This window comes from Rhagoletis pomonella, unplaced genomic scaffold (genome assembly GCF_013731165.1).
Source record: "Rhagoletis pomonella isolate Grant_MI unplaced genomic scaffold, Rhpom_1.0 Rhpom_scaffold_00004, whole genome shotgun sequence".
Taxonomy (NCBI): Eukaryota; Metazoa; Arthropoda; class Insecta; order Diptera; family Tephritidae; genus Rhagoletis; species Rhagoletis pomonella.
In genome coordinates, this window is record NW_023458558.1 from 76,010,040 (window position 1) to 76,026,881 (window position 16,842).

General features: G+C 33.5%; 1 protein-coding gene across 1 annotated transcript in view; it reads right to left on the reverse strand.

Annotated features, from left to right (window-relative positions):
• LOC118738082 overlaps nt 1-16,842 on the reverse strand; it is a gene marked incomplete at its 5' end in the record, with an annotated part of 312,005 nt that overhangs the window by 200,362 nt on the left and 94,801 nt on the right. Inside the window, 3 exon segments of the mRNA XM_036469005.1 lie at nt 5,615-5,902; nt 11,091-11,542; nt 11,644-11,830. Of these exon segments, the coding sequence (XP_036324898.1) occupies nt 5,615-5,902; nt 11,091-11,542; nt 11,644-11,830 (927 nt within the window).

Consider the following 16,842-nt stretch of genomic DNA (forward strand, 5'->3'; position numbering starts at 1 on the left):
AAATATACACATAAATACACATATATAGAATGTTTAAAATTGCAAAAATTTTCAAACTACAAATACATTTGAGTAGTCTACTTGCAAAGTGCGCTATGTAAAATTTTTTCGATTCTTAGTTTTTGGCGGATTACGTACCAGTATTTAAAGTAGGCCACTAACAACAGAGTGCAAAATCTTTTTATATTCTGAAAAAATAGCATCAAATGTTAAGTCTTCTTCCAAAAGTCGCTATCATACTTATTTATGAACTTTCAAAAGTATCAATCTTCTGATGAACTTAGAAAGCTGCTTTAGGTCGTATATACTGTTAATGTTATCTTATGACATGTTATGTTATGTTACAATTTTATAAGGCTCCTATTTATCCAAATTTTCAGGTAATAATAAAAAAGATTCAATTTAAATGTTACTTGTTGTCGTAGTCACTTTTTCAAATTTATGGCTTTCTATTATAAAATCACATAACGCTGTTTGCAAGTGGACTACTCATTTCCCACTAATAATAAACATTACTTTATTTTAAAACATGTTATGTGTAATTTTGCTCTTGCGACAAATTTGGTATGTAAGAGTAAACAGGCAATGATTAATTTCATTACACGGCGTGCGAATTTGCACACATTAAAAGAGGAAACTGGTTACCTCTCTTAATATGCGCAAATAAACAAAAATTTTTTAGAGTGTATTCAAAGTCTTTTCAGTAAAATTCATAAAAGTCTCCTTAAATAAATCAAAGTTAGTTTTTTAAACTACATTGAAATCTTCTTTCTTTTTAAATTAACAAATGAAAATATGTGATATGAAAGAGATTACTACAGAAAGAGTATAATTTACTTTATATACATATGTGTATCGCCGTTTAAAGTACAAAACCGCGTATCGTCATTCTGCAAAACCGCGTAACTGACATTTGCTGCCAAAAATTGGATTTGCTCACACAAGCTCTTGGCTCAATCCTTATCCATTCGTCCTGAAATATACTAGCCAGAAATGCGATTGCTTTATAAAAAAGAGATCCATTTTGAAATATAAGTGTTTTTACTCTAGAAAATAATTTATGCAACGTCACATACGCGGTTTTGCTTTTTGTTGATACGCGGTTTTGTACTTTAAGCGACGATATGTATATTAAGATCTTGCTTAAAGCATACTTTAAGCTAATTAAAGCAATTGCGATTATACATATTTTGGTGAGATCTCTTCATATGTTCATTGCTTCGTTCACAAAAAATAAAATGCTTTAATTTCACGCTTAAGTAGCGATTCTTCATACGTTCAGAAAACGTAATGCTTTCTACCATCTTTAATGAAAATCGATTTTTGAATGAAAAAAACTTTATAGGAAAAATAAAATTTTGTCCTATTTAAAAAGGTATCCACTGACCGGAAAAAATAAGTATCCCGCAAAAATTCGTCTAAAAATGTATCCAATTGGATCTATTTAGATCCAAACGGCATCCCTGTACCCAAGAGCCTTATTAGTCTTAATCGCAAACGCAATTATTATTTGAAAAGGCAATTAGTTTCATATTTTTAAACTAAAGGTTTCTCAAAACTCTTTCTTTTGACACCAATACGATTTTTTGTGACCGGAATTTGAAGGCATGGACTTGATCATGGCACAAAAAGTGATATTTTGCCCGCCAAATTAGGTAATCGTGGTATCCTGGTATCCATCGTCCCGGAGCTGTCAATTGGATACCGAATTGCGATCTGATAACTTTGGACTTTTTTGTGGAATGCCGTGAAGAACCGATGGTGGCAGCCCTAATCAAAAATAATTTTAAACTAAAGTCTTTTTAAAACTCTTTCGTTTGACGCTCATACTCTAACATTTCGTATAACTTTGTATAATTTAAGTAAATTAGACTTTTGAAACAGGTGGCCACCCTACTCAAAAGTATTTTCAAATATCTTTCCTCTGACAGTGGGATAAATATTTCAACTCAGTGATGGATTAAGTCAAAATTGACTTTTCAAACAGCAACCTCTTCAAAGGTATTTTTTAACTAAAAGCTCTTGAATCTCTTTCATCTGATATTGTGATACATATATATTACAGGCTGGTATTGTGACTGGCGAAGCGAATAAATTTGCTCGCTTGTACAAACTTGTATAAGGTCTTTGCACTGTGAAATTTCTTAATGCAAATTTCATGTTTATTCACCAAATGTATTCGCTTCGCAAGTCATAATAATATATGTATGTAGGTTAGAAATAACTTACCATTGTGATTGATGCACATCTTTTGTTAATTCATTTAACTTATTAAATAATTTGAATTTACAGCTTTAAACAGCCGTCGACCCTTTTCTAACATTTCACAGATAATCTATACGTTCCCACTAAAGATTTCGTTATTGTTTGACACCCATGTTTTAATACTTCCTATTACTTGTGTGTAATTAAATTAAATACGACTTTTCAAGCTCTTCAAAATATTTTCTAACTAAAACCTTCTTGATGCTCTTTCGTCACACACCATATTGAGACTGATCGAGCACATCTGCTCTAAGCAACAATACAATAACTATATCAGTGTGAATGCAATGCGTTGCTTGAGAATAAATTAAGGGATTCTTTAGAAGTTTACATTTCTGTTAGTGGACCCCCGATTTGAAATCTGAAAATTTTCGGTTAACCTTTAATTTCATATATGACTCAATTCTGTATCTGCTTCGGATTGCCCATATTTCCTCGACACTCGCAATAGGGGTGCTAGTCGTTGTCTACTTTTTACCGTCCATACTTTATGTGTATATTTCAAAGGCAAAATATAATATCCACATTTCCACTGGCAATTTCATATTTTCAGTTCATAAAAACCAACAATTTATGTCCACTTTCTCGTTGATATTTTTATGGGTTAATTTTTTTAAAGAAGAATTTATGTCTAGCTGGATCATTCCTAGCAAATTAGAAGCTCAAGTGTTTAAAACGTAATTTCCAGATATATTTGAGTATATTTAAGGTTTCATGTAAAAACACTACGGCGTTAAACAAAACCAAAGTGATGAATTGTGCTATTCAAAATAATAGTGGCGTTTGTCTTAACGAAGTTAATACACGGCAAAAAACTAGGAATATAGCTGATGTTTTGTACTGGATCTACTTAGTTGTGTCTAATATCTTGTGAAACATTTCTTTCGGTCTGTCGTGGATGGACATTCCAGAGAGTCGCTAGAATCCTGATAACGTCTAAAAATAAATTTAAGGCCATTTCTTTTTCGTAATTTGTTAGGTTCTTAAAATTTATAGATTTGGTTCTGATATGATTCTTTTAACCTTTCTTCGCACATGTCTTTATCCGCCTATACCATATTAGATAAACAAAGATTTGTGATTTTCTGCGCGACTGCGTTGCTCAAATTTTGCTTTCAGCCTAAACTATACTAAAACTGACAGAAATGACCTTAAAAAAATTGTTTCGTTGTTTTCTTAAAAATAATGGACGTGGCAAATATTGATACAACAACCAAGTTGGGTCTCCAAAATTCCTTATATCGTCCCTACCATGTCAATTTATCGAACGTAAAATGAGTACTTTTCAGGAGCAAACAAACGCTTGTAAAAAATATTGTCATTAGGAAAGCATATGGTATTCGACACTGTGTTATAGCCAACATCTCTGCTTCTAAAAAGACTAGAAACTCGGACGAAATTCGGACCGCTAAAAATGATTCGCGGCAACACTGGTCATCAGGTATGTAACTTAAGAATAGAAATCGCTGCATCTTTTAGGCGCATCAGTATTACATAGTTACATTCCGAGTTAATAAAAGGAAGGTAAAAAAAAACGATATCCGTCAAGCGTGTCTCAAACCTTATAACTTTACTTATTTCCACTTTGTTTAGCAATCAAGCAATTGCCTTTTATCAAAGCAAGAAACTAACGTTCCCTGATTTAAATTTTTTATATTGTTACACCCAAATTCATAACACATAAAGAAGACTTCCACTGCTTTATAAATTTAAAATTTTTATGAAAATGTCACTTTATAGAGCTCTTTAAATCCATTTTATTTTTCATTAATAATGCCTTTCGGCTTTTATTTATTTCTGTACAATGCGGAAACCCTAATTAAAGCTTTTTTCTCGTATTTTGGATTTTTTTTAGTTATGACGTTCTTTCAACAAATAAGTAAAATGTATAAAATTAAAAATGAGAAACAAAGTTCCTGCATGCACACCACTTTAATCTAAACCATATTACATGTGTAGATACTTACGATAAAATACATGAAAAAAACACACATCGAGGACTTATATTCAATGCCTTCTTCTGCAATTTTCACAACAACTACTTTCTGATGTTAAAACCCAACTGGGACTTAACTGTCATCACCGATATTAATTGTAGTAAATTCTGCTCACAAGCGATATACAAGGTCAACATTAACATAATCGATGACAGTTAAGTCTTCAGTGGAGTTTTCTAACAAAATTTCATTTTTGTGAAAATTCCAGATATTGAATATAAGCCGTTGAAATATTTACATGCATAACCCAACATGTTCGCATACATACATATCGTCGTTTAAAGTACAAAACCGCGTATCGTCATTCTGCAAAACCGCGTAACTGACATTGGCTGCCAAAAATTGGATTTGCTCACACAAGCTCTTGGCTCAATCCTTATCCATTCGTCCTGAAATATACTAGCCAGAAATGCGATTGCTTTATAAAAAAGAGAACCATTTTGAAATATGAGTGTTTTTACGCTTTAGAAAATAATTTCTACAACTTCACATACGCGGTTTTGCATTTTGCTGATACGCGGTTTTGCATTTTGTTGATACGCGGTTTTGCACTTTAAACGACGATATGTATGAATGTAGTATATAGCTATTTTCAGTAAAGTTTTTGTATGAACTTATGTATGAATGTAAAAAATAATTCATTTGTTTGAAGCATGCAAATGCAAACCCAGTCTTTGTTAATCAATGAAATATAACATATTTTGACTAACTTATTGTATTAAAAAGTTCTTTAATTATTTTACCCAATTATGTAATAAGAAGCATACAGAAAAGAGCAGAATGAAATACATATTTGCTTTCGCTCACGTAAATTCTTGTTCAAAAGTTGGATTTACATTTGCATGCTCCATTTGCTAGCGTTAATGCGTAACGTACGTACACGTATGTAGTTTACTTTCCTATATCTAAGCATTCGTTCAAATTGTTAGAAGCACTTGCAACTTAAAAATCGTTGAAAATCCATAAACCATAGAAAGAATTTGTGATTGAATGTTGGTTATTTGTTATAGGTGCACCTTAAGCATCCAGTTAGAAATTGGAGTTTTATTTTTTATTTACACAAAAAAAATTATATGGAATAAATTTGGAGAACCGAATGAAAAACGACCCCATTGTCAAATAAAATCAGTGGATGCAAATAAAAGTGCAATAACTAAAAACTCAATAGATCTTTCCTTATTTGGTGTATACCGTGTGATTTCAAAGAGTGTTCTGCAACTGTTTTTTATGTACTTTTGTACGGTTGTAATACATTTTGTACGTTTTGTGCTCACTTGTGAAAGTACGTTACATACATCTGTAGGTACACATGTATTTTGTGTATTCTTCTTTTTTCATTTTTTGATAATCACCTCACTGATCAATGGCTCCGCTAAATGGTTATCGGTGACTCTCGTCATTACGGTTTCCGTAAATGTGGATTTTGTGATCGTTTCAGTAATGCGACCCAGCTCTGTGGGCGCGGCGGGGAACATGGGCAGATCTGGAACAGCTTTGTTCACCGTTACGGTGACCGAGGGCCCAACGCCCACTTCGTTGCCACACGCCACATTAACCTGATGTTGACTGCCACCGCTTAGGAAATGCGCAGGTATCATCGCTTGGAAATCTTCACTTGTCAGCGGACGGAGTGGCGGCATCTACATTGGGCGCATAGTGATCCCCAGCATTAGATAAATTTCATACAAATTTTATTTAAGTTTTTAAATTTTGGTGGTAGTAGTTTCAATGACATTTCATTTCGTTTCATTGATTGATTGATTCGCATTTTTGTTAAATAGGTTCAAAAATATTTATTAAATCAAAAGAAAGAAAAAGAGAAAATAATGCTTGTTTAGGTTTTTGGGTTATAAATTCTGCTTAAAAACTAAATTTTAGTGTCGATGTGTTAAAGCAAATTTGCGATCAATTTATATAGTATTTTAATTAACCAAAGGCATACCTAAAAATATTTATGTATATACTCAAAAGTAAATGCAATACAACTCAAATAAAAGTCCTTCGTCGATTGGCAAAGAAACGGGTAATCATAATAATGCTCCCTATATAGAACAATAAACAAACATGAAAAGTCTAAACTAAAATATTTCAAAACAAAACAAAACCGACAATACATAAACAAAAGTTTTGCAGTAATTAAACATAAAAGTAAGTTTATATGTATGTAGTATGTATGTGTATGCAGGAGTAAAGGGATCGATATATATTTATATGTATACCATGGGGTGCAGGAGTTTACACTAGGCTCTGGAAAATACAATAATAAATTCGCCTAGTACACATTTAGCTATGCTATTTAGCCATGCAATGTACAAACACAAAGAAATATTGTGGTTAAGTTTAAATATAATTATTATTAATTTATTTTAGATTAGCACACAATGGATAAGATAATAATTTAAAAATGTATGTATATGTATGTCCTTTTTAATGGCGAATAATTATTTAGAAAATATCATCAACAATTTTATGCTGTCCCGCTATAGTTAATTTAGTGATTATGTGTAGACCATTGCAATGTGAAATTCATAATTTACCGCAAACATTTACAAATTCGCGCTTACTTACCTTTCAATGAAAGAGGCTAAACAACATACATACATGTACACTCGTACATGAAATTCAATAATTAATGTACATAAGCCTACGGAACAAATTTAGACTCAAAAAAACCAGGACTGCTGCTGTTAATTTAAATTAAATAATATCATAACCGGTTTACAGAGATATTAATATAAAGGGAATTCTGTAGCTTCTTAAATTATTACAGATGACTTAATTAAGCATAGGACCATTAGGGCCATTTCACACGTTCTGCATAAAGCAATTATATGAGGATGCACCTACTGTGGAACACTTTTCCATCATCCCTTGTCAAATTTGGTTTGGTGACAAAACCGGTTTCGGCGTTTCGCCATCTTCAGTGCCAATTTGCCTTCTGGAAACACCAACAACCAAAAAAGGATTTACAGTAGCTCTTACACAAGCCGGTGCCCGGTTACATACATTGTCGCAAAGCGGCTTGCGGAAACCAAAGCGCGTGAAAAGGCACTAAAGTTTTTTTTTTTAACCGACTTCCAAAAAAGGAGGAGGTCATCAGCTCGTCGGAATTTTTTTTTTTTTTTTTTTATGTATGTTACCGCATAACTTTGGACCACGTCAACCGATTTCAATAATTCGCATCGGGAAGGTAGTGTCTCAGAGGTGGTCTCATACTAATCTGGTTTAGATCCGATCATTGGATCATGAGATATATATATATTTTTTTTATGAGAATTGAAGTCGGATTTTCTTTTTTGCTAAAAATTACTTGTGACTATAAGTATTGTCCAATGAGCATTTATTAATAGCAAGTAAAGAAGCATAAGTTCGGGCGAAATATCGTGTTTTCGTATTTGCGAAAATTAGTGACATATTTCCTGAAAGTAATAATTGCACTGAGACTAGTAGAGATCGACAAACCCGTTATTCATGTAATAGCCACTTCTCTGCTCGCTATTTTTGATTTCCGGTCGCTTAACGAAAAGTTTCGCATATGAAAGCAACAACAAAGTTAGCTAGCAAGGATGGACAATAGCGAGTTTGGTTGTACCTCATTGAGCTCGTTCGTTTCGCCACTCGCTAACTGTTGGCGAATCGATGACGGCTTAAGTGTGACCGGTAATCGTCCGTTTTTTAAGTTGTACAAAGTTATTGTAAATATAATTGTTATGCGAATTAGCTTCAATATTTACTGAAACATTGTAGTTTTTTAAATGACCTACATACATATGTGTGTATATAGGGGTGCTCTTTGTCCGATGTCTGGCCATTTTCAAAACTAACCCTTCTTCGCACCAGAGGAATATACATAATTGGGGTATTCACAACGGTGTCGAAGTGTCGTATTGTTGTATGTGGTAAACTTTAAACGCCTAAAAAAATATATTAAGGGGGTTAACAAAGTACCATCAAAGTCATATTATGAATTTTTGCAGGGTTAAAAAGTAGTTGGTTGTGGTTTCAAGTTCTCTAAACATTTATTTAAGCTTTTAAAGTTTACGACATACAACAATACGACACTTACGACACCATTGTGAATCCCTCAAATATATCTAAATATTTACTAAAGTTATGATGTGCACACCGGCACTTTTTTAGGCATATGGGTGTTTCCAGCGGAAAGTCTACCACGAGAAAAACAAATAAATGCATATATCTAATATATTTATGGGCCAATTTGGCTTCTATATATACTGGTTATTTAAGCAGAAACATTTTTGCGAAAAATGATCTAGCTAGGTGGATATGTTGAAAAGCCGTATTTATGCTCTGATTTGTTTCAAACTGGGCATGTTGCAAAAATGGAACCGCTAGGGGCGCTGATGTCAAAATAAAAAGTATATTCGGCATAAAATGCATGGTTCCTTTGCGTTAAAAAATTCGTTCAAAAAACAATATTAACAAAACTTGTTCAATGGAAATTTTAATAACGTAACGACAGGTTAAGAAGCCACGTCAAAAAGTTCAGCTGATTAAACAAAGAGTAGAAAATATCGCTACATTTAAAGATTTCGAAATTTAACCTTAACCCTCTCAGTACAAAAAATCAGCCGCTGAAGCTAAAGATCTGAAAATTGGTTTACCGGCAAATTTTGGGTCATTGAATTCAAAAATAAATTCAAAAATTTTATAAAACTCTTAGTTTTACAGGGAAGTGATATCAATATTTTTCTTTTTTTCTATTACGAAATATATTTCACAACTGAGAATAACATTTAACATTTTTTCGGATCTCTATTCCACCGAAAAATAGTTAATTTGTTCACATATGTTACATTACAAAATATCGATTTTTGTGACACTTTTAACTTTTGTGAAAAAACACGGTCAACTGCATCCCGAAAATGTAGTAAAAGAAATGCGGTAAATAAGAATAATATACTTTTTTCAAAACAACTGTTATTTTAAAAGCTCTTATTTAAGAAAAAAAGAGCTTTAAGTACAAAAAATGTTTGTCCAATATATTGAACAATTTTACTGAAAGGGTTAAATATTTAAAATATTACTACAAACAATTTTATATAAATAGTCTTGACCCATTCGCAAAGAGTTTTGCAATTTTATAACCCAAGTCAAAATCCACTTCGATTTTTTGTAACGTCACGCCAGCGCATATGTTTACTAATATCTTTAAATCTCTACTACCAACAGTTGTAATTTCATTACTAAATAAAGGGCCATTTAATTAGTATTTACATAAAGAAAAACCTTTTTAAAATTTTGACTTTTTAAATTTTTTTAACGTTTTAGCTACGCCACGTAACGCTTAATTGTCTATACCTACGTATCTCGATTCCTTCAGGCTGTTCCAAACAACCGTTATAGTTATAAAATTCCTGAACACATGTGTTATATAAATTTTATAACATACGGATTTAATAAAATCCTTGTAAAATTTAAAAATAATCAGTTACAGGCAACAGCCTTTAAAAGCAGGCACTGTAATCTTTAAAACAAGTTATAAGTTTCCGTTATCTTTGATTGATTGATCTCTTTCGATTTTTTTTTACCTTAGCCTTATACCATGTTCTGACCGACAACGAAAACACTTTGGAAACGAGATTTGGGATTATGGGCTGAATGAAGGCTGTTCACACCGGCTGTTAGTGTTTTCGTTTACATTTCTTACATCTTTTGATTACAGTTTTGCTACACAAAAACAAAACCAAAATACTTTTCCTTCATTTTCTTTTCATTTACAACCTCTTACTTTCATTCTTATTTTACTTAGGCCAACCAATTAACAATAAATCCGAAATGGCGTATTAAAGATGATAAAATATGACTTCCACTTCGATAAATAATCGAAAAGAACTAGTGAAGACACCGATTGGAATGAGTGGAACGTGAGTTTTCAAGTAGTTTTCGGCCAAAACTGGTTTTCGTTTGACAGATTTTACACGGACGAAAATACAAGTTTTAGGTCGAAAACCAGTTTTAGCAACGACAACATGTTTTCGATGTCGGTCAGAACAGATAAGTAATATCTAATAAAAAGTCATTTATGCTGGGGACACACTTGCGTCTCCTTTATGCTACGAATAATTGTACACAATATTTATATTGTGGGTGTTCACACTTGCCTAGTTATCTGGTTAAAAATTATTATTCTATGGTGTTTCTATTGTTGTAAACTGAATAAACAAATAACCACATAACCAGATAACCTGATAACCAAACATATGTGAACACCCACATTGGAATTTCTATATCATATGTGCGTCGCAGGTATTACATACAAAAGACCTTGCTTACTTACAAATATAACGCGCCAGCTTACAAACGTTTACTCTGCAGTAACCTAAAATACTTTACAATAATACAATAATACTTACAATACCCTTATCGTACTTACCAATTACTTTAATTTTATTGGAAAATTATGCTTCACATTGCAGATCTATCATGAACACAACTCAAAAGTAGTGTTTGATGTCAGTAAATACCAAAGTGCAACATATACTTTACCCCTAGTTAAATTTATAAATGAAAGCAAGGAAACTGGAATTTTGTGTAATGAAATTGTTGTTTCTATTATAAAACAAGTGAAGGGTGCATATTTTCAAAGCTATCAACAACTGTCAGCGGCAGTGACGGTAATTTTCTAAAATTTTGCATTCGGAAAAATAAATGAACACGTAGAATGGAGTAATGATAACCGAAAACTATTATTATAGTTGACTAATAACCAATGAGTATTTTATGTATCGTTTATAATACAAATCATTTACAGACACACAATTAATAAACTATAGTAGATTAGTGGAAAATCAAACCTTTACATACCTGTGTTTCTGAAGAAGCATCTGTAGCTGGGGTGGTTGCCTGTTTTGTCGGTGTAGTTGAATGTGGCGCGGCATCACCGTTGGCTGGCATAGTTTCTTCTACCGCGTCTCCCAAAGGAATAGAGTTGGCACGTCTTGGAGCTGGAACGGGTTGTCCCGTAATCTTATCGATTTGCTGTTGTGGGAGTTGTTGATTCGACGCAGTCGTTGCCGCGGTCGTAAAACCGTTGGTTTTCGGGGCAATATTACCACTAACAGTTGCTGTTGGTATTGTTTCTGCTGCTACGTTGGTTGCTGTAAAATTTTTGTTTATCCCATACGATGATGGTTGGGTGTTATAGTTAAAAAGTTGTTGGGCTGGCTGTTGTTGTGCCAATGCTGGTGCAGATGTCTGTTGCAAATTAGTTTGAGCTTGCTCTGTTATTATGTCTCCAATAGAACGATTAAAGTTGGCTGTAGTGAGAAAAATTATTAGAAGAAAATATTAAAATAACTTAAGTCAATTCGACTTTAAAATAATGGAAAGGAATATTTTAGTCGGAGATCTAGCACACCTGGGCGATTTGCGAGATATCCCGAGGGACTAAGTGAATTCAAAACAGCTGGACTTCGTGGGCTTAAAGGCGCCTCTAAGGGTCCTCGGTACTCCCGCTGTAACACTAAGCGCACAAACCGCTGCGGTTCAGTGAGGCATTGCACCGCTGCATCGTGACATGCGCTCGTCATGTCATTACCATTAATCTGTAAATACAAATCACGTGAACCACTCAAAGTAAACCAACACTTTCGTATGCACAGGATGCGACAATGACAACCGCGACAAATTGCAAATGTCAATGAGTAATTGCGAAATTCGCTGTGAATGAAAACAAATTCCAACATAGATACATATGTTCACTAGACTGGTTAAAAAAAAATCGGCTATATTTTTTTTTTTTTCAAAATCTCCAGTGAAATATTTTTGGGACAGTGAAAAAAGACGCCTGTCAAAAGCACTGCCCCTAATGTTAACTCTGGAGGTCGCTCATCGCGAATTTCTATTTTTCATATGCTATAAATAACATAGGAAAGATATTTTTTAAATTTTGAGATTTCATAACTCGATTTTAAGTCGGAATGACCGATAAAGTTTCATCAAAATTTCACACTTTTGAGTATGCAGTTTTATAGCCCATTTAATTCCAGTACTAGCCGGCCTCTTATGCGCGAGGCTTCGCCACGCGCTGAATGTGTACATAAATAAGTACATATACGCAGCAGGTGGCAACCCTATTAAAAAATAATGCCTTATTGCACACCTAATGGTTTAGCCCTTTCATTTGACATCTTATGTTTTTAATGCAACGAACGGTGTGGATCTTATAATTTTTTATGCAGACGGCAACTCTATTCGAAAAATAAAACCTTATTGCACATCTGGATGCCAAGTCCTCTCATTTAACGACTGCGCAAATCTGATGTAATTAATAAAAATTCCTTCACGTATTATATGTAAGGTGGTAAGTTTTAAATAGGTGGCAACCACACTAAAAAAAAGTAAAGCTTATTGCACATCGCATCATACCCTTTCACTTGTCTTTTTTTTTTCTTTAATTAAATGAACTGTGAAAATCTGATGTACTTAAGTAATGAAATTGTGGTTATTTTTAAATAGGTCGCAACCCCACTCAAAAAAACTAATGCTTTTTGAACATTCGGATATTATATCCTTTCACTTGGTACCTCATTTTTTAGTGCAACGAACGGTGAAGACATTATAATTTTTAAAAAATTGGCAACCCTACTCAAAATATAACACATTACTGAACATCTAGAGCAGTAATGGGCATTTCATATCACGCGTACAGCTAACTGTATGCTTTTCACACCTATACGCTCACACATTATGTTGCCGGACAACAAAAAAAAACCAAATTCAACCAAAGAATCAGTCTGGCTGTTGCCGAGGCATGTTGCGTTGTTTGTACGCTTCTTAGCACGCAGTTTTTGTCGGAAATTTGGTGTTGTGCTTGCCTTTTCTTGAATTCCAGAATCGTGCGAGCACAACCCCCTCGTTTCAACTGAAGTAATCGATTGAATGGCCGAGCCGTTCGCTCTCGCAAGACACTAACACATGCTCAAAATGTGATAGTATTAGTGCGCCCATCACGGATCTAAGCCAAGCGTTTTCATTCGATATCTCACTTTTAGAGATTCAACGTAAGGATCTTATGAGTTTTTAGACAGGTGGCAACCCTAGGGATATTATAAGCACTAAAGATAATACCCCCTTCGATACAGAATATATAAAACAAAATCTCATCCAAATCCGTTCAGTAGTTTTCGAGAATAGCGTGGTTTAAAAATCTTTACTTTGCTTTATTCTACGTAAGGATAAGATAGCAATTTTAAATAGGTGGCAACCCTACCCTACGCAAAAAAAAATAAAACATTTATGCTTATCTAGAGGCCAATCCCTTTCATTTGACAGCTCATTTTTTGTAATCCAGCGAACGGTGAAGATCTTGTAGATTTCAAACAGGTGGCAACCCTACTTAGAAAAATAATACATTATTACACATCTACACCTTTTCCAAGAGTACTTCAGAAATCATCAAATGTACTTCAGAATAGTCATTTGTACTTCAGAAATAGTAAAATGTACTTCAGAATAGTAAATTGTACTTCAGAAAAAGTAAAATGTAACTCAGGATAGTCAATTGTACTTCAGAAACCGTAAAAAGTATTTCAGAAACTGTAAAGTTTTCTTCAGAATAGTCAATTGTACTTCAGAAACTGTAAAAAGTATTTCAGAATAGTCAATTGTACTTCAGAAACCGTAAAATGTACTTCAGAATAGTCAATTGTACTTCAGAAACCGTAAAAAGTATTTCAGAAACCGTAAAATTTACTTCAGAAGACGAAAGTTACTACATACATATTGTAATTATTTAAATGGTATATAAAATAGTATTTTTAAATATGTTTATTTTTTTAATATATTTTCCAAATTACAAGTCCATAGAAGCAGTTTGTTCGCAATGTCTACTATATATTTAAGAATGAAACAATTAAATTAATGCAGACTAAATTATGTTCCAACTGCCAGGTCGTATAAAGATAGTGCATCTGCATGGATGAAAACTGGTATAATGTTGAATCGCTATGCCACAATCGCCACCAACAACTGTCGCTTTTCCCTCGTCAACGCCCAGACCAAATAATAATGTCGCTTGTACATACTCCATGTAGTAAATGCTTGCACGGTAAAATTCGGACTATGAACAAATATATAGCCTTCCGCTTTATGCTGATATGGCATGTCAGTGGATCCATACAGTGCTACAGAAGTGGGTTGACTTGGGTAACAACCTCGGGGATCTGGTTGTTGTATGCGATAACGCTCCGTGCCACTCCCACTTAGAAAGTGCAATCAACAACTTTAACGCGACAGACAAAGCAACGCTCCTACGTCTTGGACCATATTCGCCAATGTTGAATCCAAGGCAAAAGCGACAGTTGTTGGTGGAGATTGTGGCAGAGCCATTCAACATTCAACCACTTTTCACCCAGATGCACAATCTTTATTCGATATGCCAGCTGGTACATAATTTAAAACTGCATTAATAAATTAATTGTTTCATTCTTAAATGTATAGACATTGCAAACAAACTAATTTACTTGTAATTTGAAAAATATATTAAAAAGTAAATATATTTAAAATCACTATAATATATATACTATTTAAATAATTACAATGTGTACGAATTTTCGTCTTCTGAAGTACATTTTACGATTTCTGAAGTACAATTTACGGTTTCTGAAGTACAATTTACGGTTTCTGAAGTACAATTGACTATTCTGAAGTACATTTTACGGTTTCCGAAGTACTATTGACTATTCTGAAGAACATTTTACGGTTTCTGAAGTACAATTGACTATTCTGAAGTACAGTTGACTGTTCTGAAATACATTTTACGGTTTCTGAAGTACAATTGACCATTCTGAAGTACATTTTACGTTTCCTGAAGTACAATTGACTATTCTGAAGTACATTTTACAGTTTCTGAAATACATTTGACGCTTTCTGAAGTACTCTTGGAAAAGGTGTAGAGGCTAAGTCTTTTCATTTGACAGTGACGGTGCAGAACTGATGCCTATGCTTATTAGGATTGAATTTAGTAATTTTCTTAACAGGTGGCAACCCTATTCAAAAAATAAGACATTAGTGCTCTTCTAAAGGACAAGAGCTTTAATTTGAAACCTCACTTTTTGTGATCCAACGAACGCCGTGGATCTTATAGTTTTTAGACAGTACAAAAAGGTCACTCTCCTATCGATACAGAGTGTATTAGAGAAAATCGCGTCAAAATCCGTTCAGTCGTTTTCGATATTGCCGCGTGCAAAGAATCTCGGCATTCTTTTATACTATGTATAGATAACAGGCGCAAGTTTGAAGTGACTACAAAATAATTTTTGGCAATTTTCTTGTTGGCGATATTGTGCATTTTTCTCGGTATAAAAAACGTGCTGACTCTAATCTTGAATAACTTTTGGAGGAGTGACTTTTACATATGCATACATATATCGTTCATTCCGATACGTCGACCTAAAAACGAATTATGAAATTGGAAAATTGAAACAATTTTTTCCTGTGTTATTTAAAAGGAAAATAGAAATTTGCTATGAGCGACGACTAAATCTTAATATTAAAAGCTGCGCTTTTGATAGGCATCTTTCATCACTGTCCCAAATTATTTCACAGGGGATTTTGAAAAAAATAAAAAGATGTAGATATTTTGAACCAGTCTAATGTACGGACATATGTCCAAATTTGTGTATTATATCGAGCATAGCTGCCAAAAAACCTAAACGACATTTGGTGTTTTATTTTATTTTGTTTTTGATGCAGAAATGCATATACATAGATGCTCCAGGGGCATTTCTGCTTCAAATAAAAAATTTTGTAGAAAAAATTTCGCTTGTACATACAGTAGGTAAACAAAAAATTAAATTGTCATAGAAAAAGTACATCTATGAGGCTTCGTTTATAAAAATGTAAACAAATAAAAATAACGAACAAATTAACAAGCAGAGGAATCCAAGTCTGACTTTTTCCAGCCATCGCCCCACAAAAGTAGTTACTTTTTTTTCGAACAAAATATACAGTCACTCCCTGCACGACAGCGATCAATTACACGAATTATTAAGGCGCTGACCGGCTCAGTCAAGTTGTCTATATCCAAGAATGATAGAATACAAGATTGCGCCAATGAGAGAGGATTTTTGAGCGTAATTTTTGCGTGACGTCATCTTGGTGCAATTGCGAGAGAGAAATGCCAAAACGCATATAAAAATATGTAAACAATGCAGAAAAATGTGTTAATTTTAATATTACATGGCCCAATTTTGCATGAATCAATAAATATACAAAGATTGATTAATTAGGAACACTTAGCAATAATTTTGGACATGTAGCCCTTTACATAAGTACGATTTTTAGCACATGAAAAAATGGATGTATGAACAGTGTTTGCAATTTCATGTAGACCAAAAGGAAGGTGTGCAGCAAAGTGAATCTTTGGACTTGCCATTTTAAAAAGCCATGCAGAGTGCATATTTATATTTGTGGACGGTAGCCAACCACCATAAACTCCACAGCTGTTAACTCCACAGCTTTTATTTGTGTGACTTTTTTGGAAGCAAATATTCTATGTCAGTAAAACATAATTTAAGCTGAACTTTTAAATGTATAATAATTTGGCCACTGTTTT